The 24231-nt window shown below is 34.3% G+C and overlaps 1 protein-coding gene across 5 annotated transcripts in view; it reads left to right on the forward strand.

Annotated features, from left to right (window-relative positions):
* The window catches only part of IFT88 (intraflagellar transport 88), a 122936-nt gene that overhangs the window by 60207 nt on the left and 38498 nt on the right, over positions 1-24231 (forward strand). For all 5 annotated transcript variants that reach the window (XM_072611677.1, XM_072611680.1, XM_072611678.1 and 2 more), the window contains 6 exons: positions 5062-5170; positions 6617-6767; positions 7332-7447; positions 10179-10231; positions 15395-15460; positions 16897-17003. In XM_072611677.1, the coding sequence (XP_072467778.1) occupies positions 5062-5170; positions 6617-6767; positions 7332-7447; positions 10179-10231; positions 15395-15460; positions 16897-17003 (602 nt within the window). The remainder of the gene's footprint in view (positions 1-5061; positions 5171-6616; positions 6768-7331; positions 7448-10178; positions 10232-15394; positions 15461-16896; positions 17004-24231) is intronic.

A 24231-nucleotide genomic window follows, 5' to 3' on the forward strand; every position in this document is an offset into this window, starting at 1 on the left:
CAGACTATCTGGGTAAGGTAGACTTGAGTAATGGTGTCAAACTCAAATAGAAACTGATCTCTGCAGACTACACATTGACTTAAAAAAAATCATAAATTAATATCATCTGTTTTGCATTATATTTTTATTTATTTCATTAAATATTTCCCAATTTTATTTTAACATGGTTGGGATGCACCTGGGTGGCCTGAGATTTAACACTTCATGGCTACGGAACCTCAAGGGAACCACAAAAGCAGCTATAGCTTGCTCTGAGGTGGCAGCGCATGAGCCTGAGAATTAGAGTTACTTTACTAAGAGAAAGGGCTCTGCTGTTTTCTAGAACTCAGGACTGGGACTGAGGGTTGCCTCTGAAACACAACGTGAACACAAAGGAGAATTCAGTGTAAGTTTATCTATACCCTAATATGGAGAATGACATTTTATTTATTTATTATTTTAAGGGTTTTTTTTTTTTTGTACTAATAGACACCAAGTAAAATAAACATTTCTGGGTACAAAGTAGAAAAGAAAAAGAGAATTGCTATTAAACTACTAATCTCTTTTACATAGGTATTTATTAAGTGACTATGTATTTAATATTGTGATAGGCTTTCTTGATCTTTTCCATATAGTATTATTTATATTAGAGTTATTTTTACAGGGGGCTTATTCCCCACTCAGAGAGTAAGCTTTATGTGAGAACAGGATCAAAATTTTATCTCACTTAGGATTTCTCCCAGGACTCAATATAAGTGCTTCAATTGCTGAATAGATATTTATTTAAAGGATCTCTAGGAAGAGACATACATCATAATCCCTGCTTCCAGAAAGTTTTACAGTCATAGAATCTCAGGGTTGGAAGGAACTTCAGAGGCCATCTATTCTGATTTAACCTGACAAGAATTCTCTTTGTAATTATTCCCTCCAAGTAGTCATCCAAAACTACTAGTAACTTTACTTTATTCAACCAGTTCCTCTTTAATTAGGTATCCCTTTAGGACAGGGTCAAAGGAGAGAATAGAATAAATGGCGGAGGGGATAGGATGGAGGGAAATATAGTTAGTCTTCACAACATGACTATTATGGAGGTGTTTTGCATAATTACACATATATAACCTATATTGAATTGCTTACCTTCTCAATGAGAGTGGGTAGGGAGGGAAGAAGGGAGAAAATTTGAAGCTCAGAGTTTTAAAAACAAATGTTAAAAATTGTTTTTACATGCCACTGGGAAACAAGATGTACAGGTAGTGAGGTATAGAAATCTATCTTGCCCTACAAGAAAGTGAAGGGGAGAAGGATAGAGTGAGGGGTGATTGAGGGGAGGGCAGACTGGGTGAAGTGGGGTAATCAGAATATTTGCCATCTTGGGGTACGGGGGAAATGGGGAGAAAATTTGGAACTCAAAATCTTGTAGAAATGAATTTTGTAAGCTAAAATAAATTAATTACAAAATAGGTATCCCTTTAGTTTCTGGTTCTTTGCCACCAGAAAAAGAACTACTAATAAACATTTTTGTACGTGGGAGTCCTTTTTCTCTTTTTTTTAAAATCTCTTTGGGGTATAGGCCTAATTGTGGTATTGCTGCATCAAAGGGCATGGTCTTTCGCTGTAAGAAATGATGAAATGAACAGTAACAGAGATCTCTGGAAAGGCTTATATGAACTGATGTTTAGTGAAGTGAGCAAAAATCCAGAGAAAATGGTTAAAACATATATATTAGTAATAGTGTAAAAACAAACCATTTTGAAAAACTTTAAAACTCTGACCCACTTAGTGACCAGTCATTATTAGTAAGGACCAATGATGAAGAATGCTGCTCACTTCCTAGTAGAAAGGTGATGGACTAAATATGTAGAACAAGACATACAGTTTTGGGGCATGGCCAGCATGGGAATTTATTTTGCATTACTATGCAAAATTGTTAGAAGTATTTTCTTTTTTTATGCCAGTTTTATTTTGTTTTCTTTTTTAATAAATTTTTGTTAAGTTAAAAAAAGACTACTAGTAAGAGGGAACTCACTGGTAGACCCTGTTTCTCTTTTGTATACCTTTAATGGTTAGGAAGTTACTTTTTATGTTAAAGCATAAACCTGCCTTTTTGCCATCTTCTACCTGTTACTTCTCTAATTCTTCCTTCAGGGGCCAAGCAGAACAAGTGTGATCTCTTTTCTACATGACTTCTATTCAAATATTTTAAATCAAGTTTTGGCGGTCCCTTCCAACTGTAGATCTATGATCTGTGAACCCCTAAGTTTTCACCTTCAAACAGACTGCAGTATAGAGATAAATACATGTCATATAGTCATTAATTTGTTATGAGACCTTAGGAACAGAAGATTAATATGATCTGAAGTACCTGAGGAAGGTTGCATGGGAAAAAAATTGAGCTTAGCAAGAGCCAGAATGAATAGGCAGAGAAAAATGGAGAATCCATTTCAGACAGGGACCAAAATTTAAGTAGTAAAGCCTGTTTTTGAAGGGTTGAGCTTGGCTAAGCTGATGTAGAAAATCACATTGAGGATAAGTATGGATCAAGTTGTATAGAAAGAGACGTTACTGAGTATTTTAATATCAGTTAGATAATTTAGAATTGGCCCTAAAGAACCATGGTCTAGAGAATCTGAATCCCTCTTAAAATCAAAACAAGATCCTGGAATCAGGGTGGTGGCAATCCAAGAAACAACCAACCTACCTTAAGTGACAGATTTGTAGAATACAGTAGATTTTATCATTGGATGATCAATCAAAACCATTGCCCCTAATAATTAAAGAGAGTCTAAATAATGAAATGGGGTAATGTTTTTCATTTTATGTTGTATCACCAGTCCTGAGTTCAGTGCCTTACATATTCAGGGATGTGGCCTAGACCTATGTTTTTCTTAGCATAGGGAACTCTCAGGTAATGTAGTTTTCTCTACCAATGCAGGTCAGCACCTTCTCTGCAACTTAGAATTTAAGGAGGTTGCCTGTAAGGGTAAATGATGCGTGCAGAGTCACACAGCCAGTGTACATCAAAGTATTCCTGGCTTTGAAGAAGTCACCTCTTCACTGTGTCAGTCTGCTTCTTTACCTTGCACATAGGGATATGGGATAAATGCTTATTGGATTGGATTGGGATTGGAATAGAGGTAAAGAAATACATTTGACAGAATTTGAAGGAAGAATCATCAAACTTTGTGACAGATTAGATATATGATATATAGGAATTAGATAGATTTCAAAGGTTTGAGGTTTGGGTGACTAGAAGAATCACTGTGGATTCCCCTGCCATTGACAGAAATAAAAAATTTGGGAAGATAAGATGAAGAGTTTGATTTTAGACATATTGTAGAAGGGAATTGATTGTATTTCAGTTTAGGATTTGGACAACTTCTGAGATCCCATGAAATTCTAGATTTCCATGATTTTATTCAATTCACTCAGCAAGCATTTATTAGCTGCTACTCTGTGGCAAACTTTTGAGTGAGACAAAAGGAAATGGTACTTGCCCTCAAGGAGTTTACACTCTTTTGAAAGGAAACAAGATATACATAAGTAAATAAATGCACAACATATACAAAGTAAGTAAAAAGTCATTTTTGGAGGGAGATAAATGAAGACACTAGCATCAGGGGAAATTAAAATAGGACTTAGGTAGAAAGTGACACTTGAACTGAGCCTTGAATTCTAAGATTAAAGGATTTCTCAGATAAGAGAGTGCATTTCAGGGATGGGAGATAATCTATGCCAAAGTCAAATAGATGAGAGATAAGGTGTTGTTTGTTGGGAGCCACAAGTAGGTCAGTTTGACTGAAATGCAAAGAAAGTGAAAGGGAATAATTTGAAGTAAGCCTAGAAAGATAGCCTGGACTTAGACTGTGAAAAGTCAGGAAAATTATATTCAGTCCTAGATGCAAGAGGGAGTCTGTGGAGCTTAATGAGCATGGGATGGCGTGATCAGATCTGCATTTTAGGAAGATGACTTTAGCAGCTGTGTTGACAATAGATTAGAGAGAGGAGAATTTGAGTCAGACCGTTTTGGAGGCTCAGTGATTTCTTGAAGGTCACATGGTAAGTTAATAGATTTCTTAGGCTTGGAGCATTTCTAGTTATTAATGTTAGACTCCAAGACATTGTCATACAGCAGATTTCATATCTAGTTTCTTGAGTTCATTCAGTGTCAGCCTAAAGTCTTACTAGACATTAGGCAGTAAGATCACTAGTGGCTACATCCTAGACAGTCTATCAGCATTGAAATGGTTTTCATTATATTGTAGTTCAGTTTTGGTGAACTTGTATGGAAATTGGATAATAAGAGGCTATTCACCTAGCTTTTACATCATTAGCTCAAAGGGAAAACTGAAATAGAATAAGCGAAAGTACCCTTTTATGGGTGATTCAGTGAGTATTTAGAATATAAAACTTTAATATAGGATAGCTGTGGAACTGCTGGGAAACAATAATATTGATATTTTAACCTGGAACACAAAACATTCGGAGTGATGAACTGATGTAACCACAAATGTTAAAAGATATTAATTGTTAATAGCTGCAGGCATATAAGTACATAAAAACCAATTTTCAAGTTTGTTCAGGGAAAAAGAAACCATCAAATGTCTGTCTTGTCAGCTATACCTTGTATAGAGAAGTAGTCATCAGCATTAGTAATACTGAATAGGAATAGAGAACATATATATATATATATATATATATATATATACACACACACACTGACTATATATACATGCACATATATATAATATGTGCATGTATATGTGTATGTTAGTTGTTTAGTCATTTTTCAGTCGTATCTGACTTTTTGTAACCCCTTTTGGGGTTTTCTTGGTGAAGATAGTAGAGTGGCTTTCCATTTTCTTCTACAGTTCATTTTACAGATGAGGAAACTGAGACAAACAGGGTTAAGTAACTTGCTCAGGATCACACAGCTAGTAAGTATCTGAGGCTGGATTTGAACTTCTGTGTATTTATGTATGTATGTATGTACCTTTAATATGTATGTATTTGAAAGTTGTCTGTTTTGAACAAGCAAATTACTGTTGATACTATGTAATTTCATGGTTTTTTTTTTATTTTTAGGCTTAACATATAAGAAGCTAAATCGCCTAGATGAGGCTTTGGATTGTTTCCTGAAACTTCATGCAATCCTACGGAACAGTGCCCAAGTTCTTTACCAAATAGCAAATGTGTATCTTATGTAAGAAAATTAAGGGAGATGCTTAATTCAAAAGGTTTTAGTTTAACTGAGTTGATGCTATAATGAAATAAGTGATAGTTTTGATGTACAAGGTATTTGTAATGTTTAAAGACAGGTTTAAAAATAGCAGGGCGGATACTGTTTGAGATATAACCAGTTCCCTAGAAGTAAATAAGACACTTCTGGAAACCTCAATTACTGTGCATAGTCTCTGAGATATTGTTTAGTTGCCGAAGTAATAAATTATTTAGTGCTTTATAAATGCTAGCTATTACTATAATTATTATCATAAAGATTGAATTTGGGTAGTATATTTTAAACTGTTATGATAACTGATTAAAATATTCCCTGGTAGCTAAATGTTAAAGCTTCTCTTTAATTTTTTTCTCAAAAGATGAGGACATATGAAATACTTTGAGAATTAATTTATTCATTATTTGATCAAATATTTATTGAATGTCAACTATGTGCAATGCTCTATGCTAGTCACCCTGACAGATACAAATAAAAGCTTTATAGTCCCTGTTTTCATATGAATTTTGTCCATAATCCTTAGGTTTCTTAAGAATTTTCTCCAACAGCATTTGATCTTAATCCTTTTAAACTAGTTGGAATAGCTAAATTTGCCTTCTTAATTAAAAAGGCAATGACAATAAACTTACATAATGTTACAAGGTTCACATAAGTTTACACAAATGTATGGTGCCATGACTTTTGTAAATATTTAGATATAAAAATAGAATGTGCACAGTCATGAGGTACCATTAAAAATGACCAGTCTTGCTACATTTTATGCTTAACTTTGTCCAAAAAAAAAATCTATTTCAAATACATGATTCTTGTTTTTCCTTTTCCATATCCTTTTCTAATGATTTTGTTTTCTTTTTTTATTCATATAATTTGTACATCCTCAGTTGTACATAATCACTCTAATTATCTGTTAAAAAAATTCAAGATACCATCTAAGATTTTTAAAAACTTTCTCATTCTAAATTTGGCATATAATGAAAAATCTGTGATTATTGGAAGTACAGGGCACCACTTTCTAATATGTTAGCTTTGTGTAGGCATATTATATAAAAATGAAATTCAAAAAGGAATATATTTTAAGTACCCATTTTATGTAGTATACTTTAGTAGACACTGGGGAGATACAGAAGAATTAAAAGACATGGTCTCTACCTACTCGAAGAGCTAAATGGGAAAAAAACAAATGAGAGTATGATAAGAATGCTCAATTTATATGTTAAAGGAAGTAAAAGCAATTTATTGATTGAAGGGAATGGCTTTATGAAGAAAGGCATCTTAAATAATATACTACTACAGATTTTTTAAAATAATTTTTTTGTGATATGTTTCTGTTATAATATGTTCATTAATTGAATTTAGGTCTATGAATCACCAAACATTTATTGTCCTTAACTAAAATTACTAAAGATATGAAATAATGGAAGATCCTAACCAATCTATTGAATGGTTGATGCAGTTGATAAGTGTGGTTCCAACTGATTCTCGTGCCTTATCTAAACTAGGAGAACTGTATGATAACGAAGGCGATAAATCCCAAGCTTTTCAGTATTATTATGAGGTACTTACACCATTTTTACTGGTCTTTAAAAGTATTTTATAGAATTTATAGGAATAAAGTTATAAAGAAGGCATAATTAGTAAATTTAGGAAATGTTTAAAGTACATTTTAAAAGTAACTCGATTTCTTGTACATTAGAATTTTGGGAAAAGTTTTGTTTAATGAGAAGAAAATACAGTTTACAGGACAAATTCATTTTTGTCTTGAAGAAAGTTTCCTATCTTGTTTATCACTCATCTTTCTTTTTATTCCATTAAAGGTAATATTTGAATTTGGGTTGTATGTTGTTTTGTAACAGTGCAACTCATTGCATTAAAATGACATATGTAATTGACAATATGACCATTTCACTTTAATTAAGTTTTAAAAATTAGTTTTGCAATTCCCAAACTTGCAGAATGTGCTATATGAGGTAGTATATAAATACACTGCTTTCATTCATGTGTTACAGATTTCTGGCATCTGGAGAATTAGTAACTTAAGTGAGTAAGATATTTGAGAACTAAAAGAAGTATGTTGTTTATCATCAAAATTATGTTCTTTTCACCTTTCATATTTTGTCAGTCGTATCGGTATTTCCCTTCTAACATCGAGGTCATTGAGTGGCTTGGGGCCTATTACATTGACACCCAGTTTTGTGAAAAAGCCATTAAGTACTTTGAAAGAGCTGCTCTCATTCAGTAAGTAATGATTGTTATTTTATGTCTTGTGTTGAGATATTTACCCCTTTAAATACTATGTAGGAGACATTATAAATTATGTGTCAGGTATTAGAACATTTATAACTTTGGATAACGTTTCCATTTTTTTCTCACAATGTCTCATTTTACTTAGTTACTATTGTGGTAGAAAAAATGTAAAATATTTATTAATTGCAAACTTATCATTTCATGATAGAACTTTCTAAAAAGATTATTAAACCAAAGGCTTTTCAGGATTTACCCTCTAGCTGTCTCCTTATTCACATCAATTTATCAACATATATGTACCCAAACATTGTTCTTTACCTTTTTTTGTATCCCTAGTGCTTAGTATGGTGCCTGACATGTGGCAAGTTCTTGATAAATACTTGCTGACTGACTGCGAAAGGCTGTGGCACTCCTAGGACTAATCAGCATTTCAGAAAAATATATCAAATAATAACTAAATAAATTGTTTATTTTGATGATTCACACTGTAGCAAAACCAGCTGGGATAGTTGTATGCTCTGTGGGACCTTGAGAAGATCGCTTTATCCCTCTGAACCTCAGTTTCCTCATTTGTAAAATGAGAGGATTGAACTAGATGTTCTTCTAAGTTCCCTTCCAGCCCCACATTTTGGCTCCTGTGATCCTTTTGGTGCTTCAGTAGCTATAACCCTCTGAGGTAGAATCACATCATGACACACACATCCCTATACTCTGATATAAAATAGTAATCTTTCAACATATTCCCTTTAACTCTTACTATCATTAAGGCATATATAAATATGAAAGATAAAAAAGCATATTAAGATTTTCACCTTTCCACATCTTTTTTTGCTTCTTTAAATTCTTTTTTCATTTTGTCAAGGAGTACTTATAGAATAGCTCACATTTCTTTAGCCTCCATCTTCTCTAGGACAGAAGATGGCTTGTATTTTGTGTATATATAGATGTCCAGATGGGCAGAAATACAAACCTTACCCACTCTCTGTAGGGTACTTCAGAATATTCCTTGTCTTCATATTTGCTTAAAGGGAGATTCTCAGGCCTGCCTTCTTGGGTACCATGTCTAACACATGTAGTTCCCTTCGTGTTAGCCGTACCTTTTCTCTTGTGGATAGTCTCTTAAGTGATACTTAATTGATTTACTGACCAGGCTTCATGTTTTTCTTAAGACAAGATAAAACTATCAGCTCAGTTGCCTTTAGTTGACAGCATATTCTTGTCATGTCCTGATATACATATAAGCAAATATAAATCAATCAATAAACAGAAATTATGTTTATGTAAATAGAGCTCCCTGTCTTGTGCCTCCTGACCGCTGACCTCTGTATAACCTGGCTTCTTGGGTCTCATTAAGTCATAGACTTAAAGCTTAAAGCTGCTCTGTGACTTGCCTAGGGTTGCACAGCACTCTCCACTACACCACCCAACCTCTTTGTTCGTCAGTTTCTTTACCTCCTGTGACCTGTTCCTTCCCCCCACCTCAATAGCACACAGGGCTGTCACACTCTTGTCCTCATGATCGCTCCCAAGTGTTCCGATTGATCAAGAATTCAGAAATTCTTCTATCCAGCCATAATCTTCTATCATTATCTATTTTCCTGTGCCTCAAACTACGCTACTTCTTCATCCCTCTGCCTTTCTTAGGTCTCTTAGGCCATCACTCCTTCACTAGCTTCACTTGCCTCCCTGCCCAGTCCTCAACCAATTGTTAAGCAGTTCAACAACACTCTGTCCTTTGCTCTTAAATCTCTTGCTCTTTTTTCCTCTCACCACTGAGGCATTGACCAATCCACATACTTGGATCACACCTAGCACCTGCTTACTCCACAGATACTCTCATGCTGCTGAACTGTTTGGGGAGAAGTCATATAACCATGCTGACTAAGTCCACTTCACATGTTTAAATCTGGTTTCAACTGAGTCCTCACTGCAAAGAAGGCAATCCTTTTACCATAATTAATTCTCTGTTATGTTCCCCATATTGGCAATTGTAGAATGTCTTTTTTGTCTTCAAGCTTTCCATACCACCCCTAATCTGATCCTCCCAGCAAAAGATCTTTCTTCAACCTTTACTGAGAACATGGAGACCAGTAGCCATGATCTGCCTAGTCCCTTAACATGATCTCCCATTCTTCTTTTACTTCATTCTCTGATGAAAATATGACTTCTCTTCAACAAGGAAAAACCCTCTAACTCGTATTCTTGGTCCTATCCCATCCTGTCTCATCTGGCAGGTTGCCCCCACAATCATCTCCCCTCTCTCTTTAATTCTCAGTCTCCCCATCAACTAGCTACTTACCAGCTGCTCCAAATAAGCTTAGTATTCCTGTATCATTTGAAAAAACAACCTCACTTTAATCAAACAACACCTCAAGTTATTGCCCTTTATTTCTTCTCCCTTTCTTGAGTCAAAATTACTAGAAAATTTGATCATTCCTTTTCTCTCACTCCTTGCTTCCTTCCAGAGACTGCTTCATGTTTGTTTTTGAATCTCTAGCATTTAGCACAGTACCTAACATATAGCAAGCACTTAAGAAATGCGTGTTAATTGAATGATTATCTTTAAATACCAAGCTGAAGATTTTCTGTTTTATACTAGAGGCAATCTGGGGCTTTGGAAAATACCATGTAATAAATGGTTCACAGATAGACTTAACCATGAACTTCAGATTATTTTTAATTTATTTTAATACCAATCAAATCATATTTTATTCTTTTACAGGCCTACCCAAGTGAAATGGCAGCTAATGGTAGCTAGTTGCTATAGAAGAAGTGGTAAGTAGTTTTTAAAAAAACTACCTTTGCTCATTTTAAAAGTCAGGATACACTTTAAAAAATGTATTTAATCTAATTTTTTGTGTTTTGTGTAAATTAGACCTAAGTAAGGGAATATAACATAATAGTTACATAAGTAAAAATGTATAGTCCACAAATTCCTATTAAACACAATTTTAAAATACTACAGATCAGCACGTAATCATATGTTGTAATTGACCCATTTATTTCAATTCATTAAATTCAACAAGAATTTATTAAGTGCCTGTTGTGTGCCAAGCATTGTGCTAAATGCTAGAGATACAAAAACAAAAATGAAACTGTCCTTGTCCTCAAGGAGCTTACATTCTGCTGGGAAGGTAAACAACATTTACGCAGATAGGTAAATAAAATATTTGTACAATGTAGCTATAAAATGATTTCTGGGGTTGGAAGGAAAAAAACACTCATTTCTAGGTGAGTAGATAGGATATAAAAGTTCTCTGTAGGAAGTGTCACTTACACTGACTCTCCAAAAGAGTTAGGGATTCTAAGAGTTGTAGAAGTAAAGGGTAAAAGCAGTCCAGGTGCTGAAGCAAACAAAGCCCTCCTTCTCCACCACTCTTTTAGAAATCTGTGGAAAGTCTTTTAAAATTATCCTAATTGAATATCTTGGGACTAATCTGAAAGAAGAATCTTATCCGTCTTTAACAATCAATTCCAAAACAAGTTCTTACTCCCTCGCTCTCTGAGGAGGATTACTAGAAAGTAATCCTCACTTTTGAAGTGTAGCAATTAGAGTGGTGACCTGACCAGAGTCAGGGCCCTGGATTGACCCACCTTGACCGATAAAGGTAATGATTAGATTTAAGAGATCCCTATCATCTGGAAAGTTTAGCACAGGGCTGAGCACATTGTAGGGTGTTCATTGATTGATGGATTGATTGGAAAGGAGTTCTTGAAAGAGACGAAAGAGGAATTGAATGGATTTTAAGAAAATGATTCTCCATAGGTGTACTTTGTTAAGTGACTGTCCGTTCAGTTTGATGAAGCAAATTGGTACCTGAACTCTTAACTAGGCTTTGGATCCTTGCTTAGTCTTGGCTGTGAAATATTCCTTGTTCAAAAATCTATAAACTGGGACTTCAAAATCGCTTGTGTTGCAGAGATATCTGACAGCACATAGGGACAATCTGGACATTTTTCATTAAGCTGAAAAATGAATAGATTAGAATAATCATTAATTAATTAAAATTGGTTCTGGTATTCTTTTTTCCATAATTTATTTTTTAAATTTTTAGTTTTTGAACATTTACTTCCATAAGATTTTGAATTTAAAATTTTCTTCCTCTCCAAGAGAGCATACAATCTGATATAGGATCTACATATTCATTCATATTAAACATTTTCACATTAGTCATGTTGTAAAGAAGAACTAGAACCAGTGGAAAGAACTACGAGAAAGAGGAAACAAAACAAAAAGCAAAAAAGAGAGAGCAAATAGTCTGCTTCAATCTGCCTTCAGACTCAGTAGTTCTTTCTCAATGTGGACAGCATTTTCCATCATGAGTCTTTTGGAGTTGTCTTAGACCCTTGCATTGCTGAGAAGAGCCAAGTGTATCAAAGTTAGTCATTGAACAATATGGCTGTTACTGTGTACAGTGTTTTCTTGATTCTCCTCATTTCAGTAAGCATCAGTTCATATGTCTTCCCAGGTTTTTCTGAAGTTAGCCTACTCATCATTTCTTATATCACAGTACTGTTCCACTAATTACATTCATATACCCCAGCTGGTTCAACCATTTCCCCAGTTGATGGGCTTTCCCTTGATTTTCAGTTGTTGGCCACCACAGAAAGAGCTTCTGTGAATATTTTTGTACATGTGGGTCCTCTTCCCATTTTTATGATCTCTTTGGAATGTAGCCCTAAGAGTGGTATTGCTGGATCAAAAGGTGTGCACAGTTTGGTTGCCCTTCGGGCATAGTTTCAAATTACTCTCCAGAATGGTTGGATCAGTTCACAACTTCACCAACCATGCGTTAGTGTTCCAATTTTCCCACATCTTCTCCAACATTTATCATTTCCCTGTTTTGTCATTCTGATTTGTCATTTGCCAATTGTGATAGGTGATGTGGTACCTCAGAATTGTTTTGATTTGCATTTCTCTAATCCATAGTGATTTAGAGTTGGTTTTTTTTTTTTAATATGACTATTGGTAACTTTAATTTCTTCATCTGAAAATTGCCTGTTCATATCCTTTGACTATTTATCAATTGGGGAATGATTTGTATTCTTATAAATTTGACTCAGTTCTATATATGTTTTGGAAATGAGGTCTTTATTGTAGACACTATCTATAAAAATTATTTCCCAGCTTTCTGCTTCCCTTCTAATATTAGTTGCATTGGTTCTGTTTGTGCAAAAACTTTTCAATTTAACGTAAACAAAATCATCCATTTTGTATTTTATAATGTTCATAATGTTCTCTAACTCCTGTTTGATCATAAATTCCTACATTCTCCATAAATCTGAGAGATAAACTATTCCTTGCTCTTCTAATTTGCTTACAGTATTAGCCTTTATATCTAAATTGTGTATCCATTTTGACTTTATCTTTGTATACAGTGTAAGATGCTGGTCTGTGCCTAGTTTCTGCCATACTATTTTCTAGTTTTCCTAGCAGTTTTTGTTAAATAGTGAGTTTTTATCCCAGAAGCTGGAGTCTTTGAATTTATCAAACAGTAGACTATTATAGCCATTGACTATTGTGTCTTGTGTACCTAGTCTCTTACACTGATCCACCACTCTATTTCTTAGCCAGTTCCAAGTACCAATACATTGATGATTACTTCCTTGTAATACAATTTAAGATCTGGTATAGCTAGACTACCTTCCTTGCATTTCTTTTGTTATTATTTTTTCAACCTCTAAAAAATAATTTTTTGATAATTTATTGCTATGGCACTAAATAAATGCACTGATTTATACCTTACAGCACAATATAACTCTAAATTTTTTCTTTGACACTGGTCTGTGCAAATATATTTTGATAAATGCTAATTAACTGGCAAATGCATAACCATGAGAGACAGAATGATGTGCTTGTGTAGTCATCCAATGAGCACCTGTTAAGCACTGTGTGCTAGGAACTGTGTTAAATGCTGGGAATGTAAAGAAAAGGGGAAAAACAGTTCCTGCTCTCAAGAGGCTTACAGTCTAACGAAAGAGACAACACATTTAGAGCTGCGTACAAACAAGTTACATACAGGGTAAAATGGAGCTAATCAACCCAAGGAAGTTCAAAGGGGTTTGGGGGAAAGTTTCTTGTAGGATATAGGATTTTAGCTGAGTCTTGAAGGCAGCTAGTGTAGTCAAGAGGTGAAGAATTCTAGGTATAGGGACTATGTGGAAAAATAGAATAACTGTGGAGAAAAATTTTATCAATTAAAATATATAAGAAAAGTTGGAAATATATGTTCACAGTTACTTTTTGATAGCATTGGACATTTGCTGTATGGTTTCAAGTTCCAGATTCCTTTCTGGTTGTACAGAACTGACCTAGAGAGAGACAGAGTACTTTTAGGAATGAAAAGCTATGAGAATACTAAAAACCTGTTGCTATGCAAATTTTTCCACAGTCAGCAATTCTTCACATAATCAACTTGGTGGAATAGAAAATGCCTTTAAAAGACAGTCTGAGTTTCAACAGACCATAGGAGCTAGAACTAAAAGAATATGATAATTTCCTCAATCCCCAGAATGTGATAAAAGTGGCTTAGGAAGATTTATGATTGGCCTAACAGTCCCTTGAGAAAGAAGAAAACGGATAAAAACCTGTTTTTGTCCACTTTGTCATACAGTTGAATTATCAGTTAATATATTAGCACGTATATGTTGGAACAAGTTTCTGAAGATGGAGAAGGAGCAGGACCCAGAAGAGCAGCATGGGAAGGCTCTACGCCAGAATATCAGCATGAATCAGATTAAAATGTAGTTGCAAAATGTTTCACAAATACAAAAAATACAATCCAACATAGATGGTGTTAATTTGTAACTTTCTAAGTCAACATACATCCACAGGAATCCATTTCTATTTGAGTTTGACACCACTGATGTAGAGTAAAAGGACAAGGTTTCAAACTGACTGGCACTTCCTATGTTAGTAACCTTGGACATTTAACCTTCCTGGGCCTTAATTTCCTTATCAATAAAAGGAGGGGGTTGGAAAAGAGGGCCTGCAAGGTCACTTCCTACTTTAAATGTCAGATACTGTGGAGGATGATCCTGTGCTTGGGACAAGAACAGGCTGTGTTGTGCCTGGACACTGCAGTTGCAGAGTATTACAGCAGTTCCAAACTGCTTCCTAGGCCAGAAATAAATATATTCACAGTGCTGCTGTACGGCTGCACATCTTAGAACATCACAATCCCTGAGGAATTAAACATTCAGAGAAGCACAATGGATTGCCCTTTAAATTACTCTGGACTTATTTACATATATTCATATATACACTTGTTTCCACCTTCTATAGAATGTAAGCTCCTTGAGGGCTTTAATTTAATTTAATTTAATTTTTGTCTTTGATAATCAGCACCTAACACAGTACTTAGCACATAATGTGAGCTTAATAAATGTTTATTTTTTGATTAATTGAAGTAGGCCACAGAATATTTCCAAAGACAGTGTGTTCTCAAGAAGTAATGTGAGATAGGTCATCCAGGAAATGTATGCTTTGAAAAGCAAATGATCCGGTCACGTGGGGTAATAGATGAACATTCCAAGCCCTGCGTTGGTATCCCCAAATGTAAAAAAAAGACACATAGAGTAAGACCTTCGACATCCTCAGTGGATCCTTTGTGGAGGATTCTTGGGAGATTATGGAAAAAGATCTTCCAGAGAGAGAAGGCATGGATATCTATCAGTGCTACAAGGAGTCCTCACATTCATGAGGGTACGGAACCACTGAAATATTAAAGTATTACTATATATTACTATAGTTTAGTTTTTCTTTCAAAATTTGCTTGTCCAGTTTTTTTACTTAAAATTAGCATTTTGCTTGTAATAAATATGAAACTTTCATATCAGACTGTTAGAAGTTACAATGTCTTGCCTTGGAATTAAAAACATACAAGACTGGCTCATGTCTGAAACTAAGTATTTCTATGTTTATTTATTTATTCATAGGTAACTACCAAAAAGCTTTAGATACTTATAAGGAGATTCACAGAAAATTTCCAGAAAATGTTGAATGTAAGTGATACTATGTATTGTAGCTTTCAAAATACAAGCGTCTATATTTTCACTTCTATTGCATATACTGCATTTGCTAAAATATGTGCTAAATTATATGTATACAAATCAAACATAGCAATTATATGTGTGAATACCATTTGGCTTATACCCAGACTTTAATTTGGAGTAGACATATGTTTTATGGGAGCTTACAGGGCTGAGAAAAATTGGCTACACAGATACACATTATTATGTAATTGAATAATATGTAGATTAAAATTTACTACTTAATTTTCATATACAGTAAACAAATATGATTTGTTTTATGGCATATTGAGTTAAATTTCAAGGTTTTGTCTAAGTCTGTAGTCCTAAGTACAACCTTTGTTTTGTTTTTGCTAACCTTAATTTATAAGAAATAAAATATTGTTGAGAGTTTTCTGGAGGTTTAATAGTGATTGTTGAAACTGAATGCATTATTAATTATTAAGACTGAACATATTTTTATTTGTTTTTTTAAAAAACCAAAAATTACTATATCCACTACATATCTTTAACTTTATAATGAAACCTCTAAAAGTTTTGAAAATATTTATATTTAGAATTTTGTTGGTATTCATATAAAATGATATTTTAATAATACTGTAATTAAATTAGTATTTGAACTGCACATGTTTGTACAGATTTTAAATTTTGTTTTTATTTTTGAAAAGTAACATTGACATGTATTGACCTAGGAGATGAAAATAACCTGCTTAAATCTGATGAAAATATACATTTGAATCATAATTCTCTACCATTAGCTGGGCATTGTGTGATATTTTTATTGCTTCTAATCTAACATGATGCCATAATTAAAATGTTAGTATTCACTGAATCTTCACAAATGTAATGCCACAGAGTATAACTAGAAAATTATGATAGTTTTTTTGTGTAATTCTTACAAAGTTGAGTCTTTTTTCAGGTTTATAATTTTCTTGATTCTTTAATAATCAAATTTTTAATTAGGAAATTTTAGAAAATACAAAGGCAAAATTGTTTTTGGTACTGAGAATCTTATACTATGCTGAAATCTTATAAGCATAGGAAAGATCATTTTTGCAGTTTCAGAAGTGGAATAATCAAAATTTGTCATTTTCCTTATTTTCTTGTATGCTTAGAAAAACTGTTTGAAATGTACTGTTCACAATAGGCAAGGAGTTCCATCCACTCTCAAGGACATACAGTTTTTACCTCATTTTTCCTGGTAGTAATGATGGGTTGCACTGATCCATATATGTATTCTCTTGCTTGGTATCCATTAGAATAAATAGCTTACATATCTCTTTCTATATGTTGTAATTACATTGTAAAGGGGAAAAGTATTATTTATTAGAAATATTGCTGATTAAATAGTTCGTTTTCAAATATTCTAAATAAAATGCTTTACTAAACATATTTTTAATACAATTTAGGTCTGCGCTTCTTAGTTCGCCTCTGCACAGATATTGGACTAAAAGAAGTTCAAGAATATGCAACAAAACTCAAGAGACTGGAAAAAATGAAGGAAATAAGGGAACAGGTATCTCAAGTGGGACAAAAACTGATGTCTGTTAATTTTCAGAATGTCAGTCTCTTATAGCCTAGATGAGGGGATTTTGGAAGCATCTAGACAGATGCATGCCAAAAACAAAGCTAGAATAATTTTTCTGCTTTGGCAAAATAAGTAAGAGTATCCAAAAACTATGACATAAATGTGATTCCTTCAAGAGTAAGTTAAATGAGTGAGTGCACCCTCAAATGGGTAGCTTATATTTTAAACAAAGAAATAATTTTCCTCATGAAATAACTTGCAGACTCTACTGAAAAAATCAGACATTGAACTTATATAGAAAGTAAAATCTTAATTGGACAGACTTATGGCCCATGGGGACTAAGGGACAATTACTGACTTGTGTGTGTGTATATATACATATATATATGTTATATATATATGTATATATTACTAATATTTTTTCCCTCTAACTTATTATGTGGCATAGCATAGATCTGTAAATGTTATTAATATGCATGAAAGCACTTTTAAAGATACACACATATGTATGTGTAATAGAATGTATGTGTGTGTACATGTATATATAATGTGAATATATATACATCTATAGGTATATAAACTAAAATAGTATCAAAATTCTTAATTTTGACTTCATCTAAGTATTGCTAAGCTCCCTGAAGATTAAGAAACCTAGAGAGCTGAGCATTCCTGTAAGTTATTTTATGTGGTTGTTGTATAGATCTCTCTTTAAAAAAGTGAAAATTCTTGATGCATGTATATTTATATATGAAAGGAAAATGCAATTTAGATTATATTTAATTTTTCATATAATTTATTGAATATTGTGTCATTCTGTATTTTTAGGGATTAGATAATTATAATAAGTAGTCTTGGAGATTAATTTTAATAACATGAAATTACAAGATTTATTATTTTTATATGGAGAGGAAGGAATACTCTAAATTGTATACTTACTTAAGGTGGTTTGATTATATTGTCTGATTTTTTAAATATACCTGATTATTCTATCCTTTTTAAGTACACTAGTTTCCAAAGGGTTATGAGCACTTTACTCAAATCCTATAAAGATCAAATATCAAATGAGATCATAGTAGGTAGCTGCTGGAAAAGACTAACCAGGCACTAGGCACTAAGAGCTGTCAATCTGATTTTGTTTGTCAAGAAGAAATGTGAAGTCTAAACTTGTGAAAACTCCAAGGAAGTTCTTGAACATTTTTATCTGGTTACTATTGTATTTCCTAGCTGTTTCATGGCCATGACTAAGGAGGCTCAAATACATAAAACTTTGTGAGCTAGAGTCATGAGTATGAAAGTGAGAAAGTTCAAAATCCAGTAGAAATATTAGAACATATATGATGTTTCTCATATAGTATATATATATTTCTTTTAGCTTGTAACTTCACATACACTGACAAATTATGTATTTGCTATTCCCCTTACGACCTGAGTGTAGTCTTGTTTTGAAATATGAAACTACATATTCCATAGTTCTCTTCGAACTTACATGCAGAACTTAGATGATTCCTAATCTGGTCCAGATATTAAGCATTATTGTAATATAATATATTGAGACTGAAGGGAGGAAAGGAGGAAACAAACATTTATTAAATGTTTGCTATTTGCCAGACACTGTGTTAAACACTGGGGATGCAGATACAAGCAAAAAGAAGCTCTTAAGGTGTTTATATTCTAATAGGGGAAGACATCACACAAAAGCATGTAAGGGAATGAAAGTTGCCAATGTGGGGGCATGGTTTTGAAGTTGGGAAGTCAGGAGGAGGGCCAGGAGAAGAATAAAGGCTGGTTTGGACCCCTCTACAAAATGGAGGTCCTCATGGGAACTCACTAGTGGGAGAAGAGAATGGGCCTTGAAGATCAATATTCCCCTTAAGAAAGCCCCCAAGGTGGTTGAGTGTTCTAGAAGGAGGAGGCCCCAGGCGCTGAGAAAAGTTCCAAAAAGAGACAGCAGGAAAGGCATGTTTGTGAAGTCAAAACCTAGATTAAATTAGATTCTCTGTATTTACTCTCATATTCTTATTAAAGGCCTTCTTTGCAAACAAAAACTGAAAAAACTCTAAACTATTCTTTAGATTCACCACGACAAACAAATTGCCCTAAAAGTTGGATATTATGTCATCTTTTTTTTTTTGTCAGAAATTTATTAAATGCCACTTGTGAAATGTGTACATTTCCCATCCTCAAAGAAAGATTATATTGTGTTCAGGATAGTTTATAGTATTACATGTGTTTTAGTACCTTTTTTGTTTTAGTACCCTTTTTTGGTTTGGACTTTTGATTTCATAGGTGAAGGGAACTTAAGGTATGGCAACTTTTTTGTGTCAGTTTTAGAGAGCTGCCTGGAGGACTGAGAGCTTCAAGTGACTTTTGCATAGTCACATAGTCATCAAATTGACTCTCCATGGCTATGTCCTTGATTTGAGGTTACCATTTCCACTGAAAAGGTATTAACTTTCTCCCAGTCATTCCCCCACATTGAGCAAAAGCTCTCGAAATTGATAGCTATCTGGTGAATGTTACCACTATACCATTGAAAGGAGAAACAAAACCTGGTGCACAACTCAGGTCTATTCCAGTGGGCTTTGTTTAAGGTTATGTTAGAATCAGCTAGATCTCAGATGGATAGTTAGTGTGGGGAATATGTATGCTGCCAGTGCCCTCTTTGCTTCCAAATGAAAGTCACTCTCCTCTGGACCTGTAGAATGTTTGGTCCTTCACTAGCTCTCAGCATGCCAGTAAAATCTCCAGTACAATCCCCATCCCCATGTCTTGGCAATATTATAATTTGAGACTGAATTGCTCTTGTGTATAGCTATATTTTTAAAAACCTACTTCTGATATCACTTTCTTTTTTAAATACATTTTTGAGGGCTTTGTTTTTATATAGCACTCATTTCTCAATTTATTCCTCCTCTTTCACCCCTGTCCTTTCTCAGAGAATTATCCCTTATGAAAAAAAGAGTAAAAAGGAGGAAAGAATTCAGCCAAACTAACATCAGCAAAGTATGAGGTTGTATTCAGTGCTGCATACCCACTGACCCATCCCCACCCTCCCTAACCTATGCAGGGAAGCTTTGGGGGAGGTGACTTCTCATATCTCTTCTTTGGGGCTAAACTTGGGCATTGTAATTTTGCAAGATTCAATTTCACTTATTTTGTTGCTGCTGTTATTTTTCATTCACATTTTCATAAGCCAGTGAGATAATAAGCATTTGTTAATCATTTACTATGTACCGAGTATTGTATTGAGTGTTTAGGAATACAAAGAAAAGCAAAAGGAAAAAAAAGTCCAAGTCTCAAATGGAGAGACAACTTGCAAAAAGCTAGTCACATAAAAAGGGATATGCAGAATAGATGAAAGGTAATCTGAGAAGGAATGGCACCAGCAGGGCACTATTCTCTCATGAAAATAAGAAAGTAGTCTTTATGTTGTTTTTCTGGTTCTGTCTGCTTCACTGCATCAGTTCTTAATTTTTCCCATGCTTTTCTATAGTCATTATATTCATAATTTCTTTAACACAGTAATATTTCCTTATAACCATGTACCAAAATTTACTTAGAAATTCACCATTCAATAATCCTGATGCCATTTTTTTGTTAGCAGTCTCATGTTTTATTCAGCTTTGAAGATTTAGGAACATTAATTGATCAGGAAACATATGATTGATCTCATAGATGGTCCTTTCTGAATTCATGATTGGTCTTTCAACCAACTTGACTTTCACAATCTTCTACTTAGAAAAGCAGTCTCCTAAAATGAAGGCTACATTGCAGTTTCATTTTGCAATAAGTAATAAATTAATAATGTTTTTTGAAATTTGTTTTTGTCTATTACTCAACATCACTTCTCAGGATAGAAATTTACGTATCAGTAGTACCTCAAAATGTGATTATGGGTCCCATTAGTCATAATGAAGCACTGACTGATGAAAAAGGTCATTTGAAACAGTGTGGTATACATAAGTCCTTAATTTATTCAAATCCTGTCAAATGGAGTAGTCAGTTAGCTGAATTTTTTTTTTTACTATATTCCATTTGTATTGGAAAATATGAAAGAAAGCAAGCAAGGATTTAATTTAAAACAATAGCTCTTAGCTCCTGACAGATCTGATTTAATATATTCTCACTCAACCAATTTTTACCAATTATATGCTATATGCAACATGAATCCTATGCCTTTATCTACAATTCTGTGCAGTGCTCTCTGATATTTCTAATCATGACCTTGAGACACTGCAAAACCCTCTATCATAAAGCTTGAAGAAGAGAAAAAAAAAAGAGATATAATAGCTATCTTCAACTATGTGAAGAGCCATTTACAGAAGAGAAAAATAGACTTGTTTGGTCCCAGAGGAAAGAATTAGGCAAAGCAAGGCAACAAACCTTAAGTGCTTACTGTGTGCCAGGCATTGTGCTAAGAGCTGGGAATGTATGCATACCGAAGGTGAAAGACATTCCCCGCCCTCAAGAATCACTGCTCAAAAAGGCGTGAAGCATGGCCAGATGGGCCTGTCTCTGGAAAGGAAGCCACTGGAAAGAACTCATCAATGGGAGAAGGCAGCTGGTATAGCAGAGGAATATTTCAGAGTGAGAAGGCAGCTGGATCATGGTAGTCAGTCCACAGAATCAGAAGCACACATGGGAATTAGGAACAAGAGGTAAAAGTTATGGAGAATCCTATTTCAGCGAGAGAAAAGGAAAAACTTCATAACAGTGCCACCCAGAAACGGAATGAACTGTCTGAGGAGCTAGTGAGTTTTATAGGATCATACCTAGATTTAAAGCTGGAAGGGACCTTAGAGATTGCCTAATCTAACATCTTTATTTTACAGAGAAAAATTTAAGCCACACAGTAAAGGTCCTACCATTAAGTGTGACTGGTAAGTGACAGAGCTAGGATTCACAGCCAGCTCCCCTGCCAACAAATCCAACATTCTTCCCACTCTATCATCCTGCTTTTTCAAGCAGAGCTTGGGTAATCAATCACTTGTTGCAACAATAAGGTATAAAAGGAGTGCTGGACTTGGAATCAGAAGAGACCTGTGTCCCATCTTTGACACTTATTAGCTATGTGAACATGGAAAAATCAGTTAGCCTTTCAGGAACCAAAGTTCCCTCATCTGTAAAATTGGGACAAGCTGTTAGGTGGCTCAGTGGATAAAGTGTGAGTCAGGAAGACCTAAGTTCAAATCCAGCCTCAGACACATGGCAAAACATTCCAGTATCTTTGTTAAGAAAATCCCAGATGGGGTCATGAAAAACAACTGAGCTGAGCAACATCCTAAGCCTTCTCTTCTTGGGGCGACTAGGTGGCACAGTGGATAGAGTGCCTGACCTAGAGTCAGGAGGACCTGAGTTCAAAAATGGCCTCAGATACTTACTAGCTACATGACCCTAGACAAGTCACTTAACCCTATGTGCATCAGTTTCCTCATATGTAAAATGAGCTGGAGAAGCAGATTAGCAAACCACTCCAGATGCCAAGAAAACTCCAAGTGGAGTCATGAAGAGTCGGACCTGACTGGACAACAACTGAACAACAACAAAAATGGGAATAATAATACCTGTAGCACCTACCTCTTAAGGTTGTGAGGATCAAGTTAGATAATGTATATAAAGTGCTTTAAAAGCTTTAAAGCTCTAAAATTAAAATGCAAAAAAAATAAATCAAAGTAATCTAAAAATTATAAAATGATATTATAAATGACACATGACATTACAAACAGGATTTATGTTCCTCTATGGAACGGATGAGATGATTTCTGAGATCTCTCTCCAGTTCTTTGAGTCTGCAATTAAAGATTCTGTTATGTTCAGTGTATTATATTTACTAAAGCAGGAGAGTGAGATTTTATAATTTCAGAAATGTTTTCATCAACAGGGATTGAATTATAAGATTGTTTGGGTGACATTTGTTTACCCTAAAAATTCACTTACCCAGAAGACACTATTTTCTGAGCATTTCAGCTCATTAAGGCTATATTACACATTAGTTTTATTAATGAGAATTTTGATTTGCAGGCCTCATTCATATCTCAGACTCTAGTAGATAGAATTAATTGTTCTGCAAAACAACTATTATTCACGTAGATAGCTGCTCTGCCTTTATCTTATGTATGTTTATATATTATATGTTGTGTCTCCCATTGGAATGTAAACTCCATGAAGGCAGGGACTGTTTCTGCCTTTATTTGTATCTCTATCACTTAGCATGGTGTCTGGTATATAATGAGTGCTTAATAGATGTTTGTTGACTGGATAATAGTCATCTACCTCCACTAAGAATGAAATAAAAAGAACCAGATTTTTTAAAAATAGCAGGAAATTTTTAACAAAAATACACCAGAAGTTTGACATCTTGGATGCATGTTCAAGCTGCATGAGAATGTGATATCAGTACATTTTCCCATTGATAAATTTGCTTTTTAGGTAAGAGTATAATAATATTCAGACACATTCAGAGGATTCCAAGAATCCCAAGAGAGATTTAGAGCTAAAAGGGACCTTGGAGCCCTTTTTATTGTACAAATTAGGAAACTGAAGCACAGAGAGGTCAACTGATTTGTCCAGAGCATGCAGCTAATAAATACCTGAGGCAGGATTTGAACTTGTCTTTCTGACTCCAAGTCCAACATCCTATCCACTATACCACAAGACCTGTCTGTCCCAGAATGCTTACTTGCAGAAAAATACCTTGTCTTTCCTTGAAATTTAAGTTAGACAAAAGGAAAGAATTCATGAGAGTAAGACCAAATCTATACAAATGGAATGATTTGACTATGCCATAGATCAGTTTTTTTTCAGGAGCCACTGAATAATTTGCCAGCATCAGCTGGTGTCATAGACCCAGGAAATTACAAATGCTTCTTTTAGTTAAACCCCCAAATGCATGAATTCCTTCCATCACTTCCTTGACAGGTAATCATCAAGCCTCGTGGTATTACTGTAAAGAATACAAAATTTCATTAAAGAATTCCATTCCATTTTTAGATAGCTTAGATTGTTAGGAAGTTCTTCCTCAAAATGAACTGAAATCTACCTCCTAGTCACTCTTTTTAAATGTTTTATTGATGCTCTTTTCCTTCTTTATGTCAGTGTTGCTTCACAATAGCTCTCTGTCTCACACTCCTCCACTCCCCAGCCTTCAGAACCCTCCTTTATAACAAATAAACCTTCTTTAAGTTCCTCTACCTTTTGGACTTAGTTCTGCTTTTTG

This window comes from Notamacropus eugenii, chromosome 5 (genome assembly GCF_028372415.1).
Source record: "Notamacropus eugenii isolate mMacEug1 chromosome 5, mMacEug1.pri_v2, whole genome shotgun sequence".
In the NCBI taxonomy this organism is placed as follows: domain Eukaryota; kingdom Metazoa; phylum Chordata; class Mammalia; order Diprotodontia; family Macropodidae; genus Notamacropus; species Notamacropus eugenii.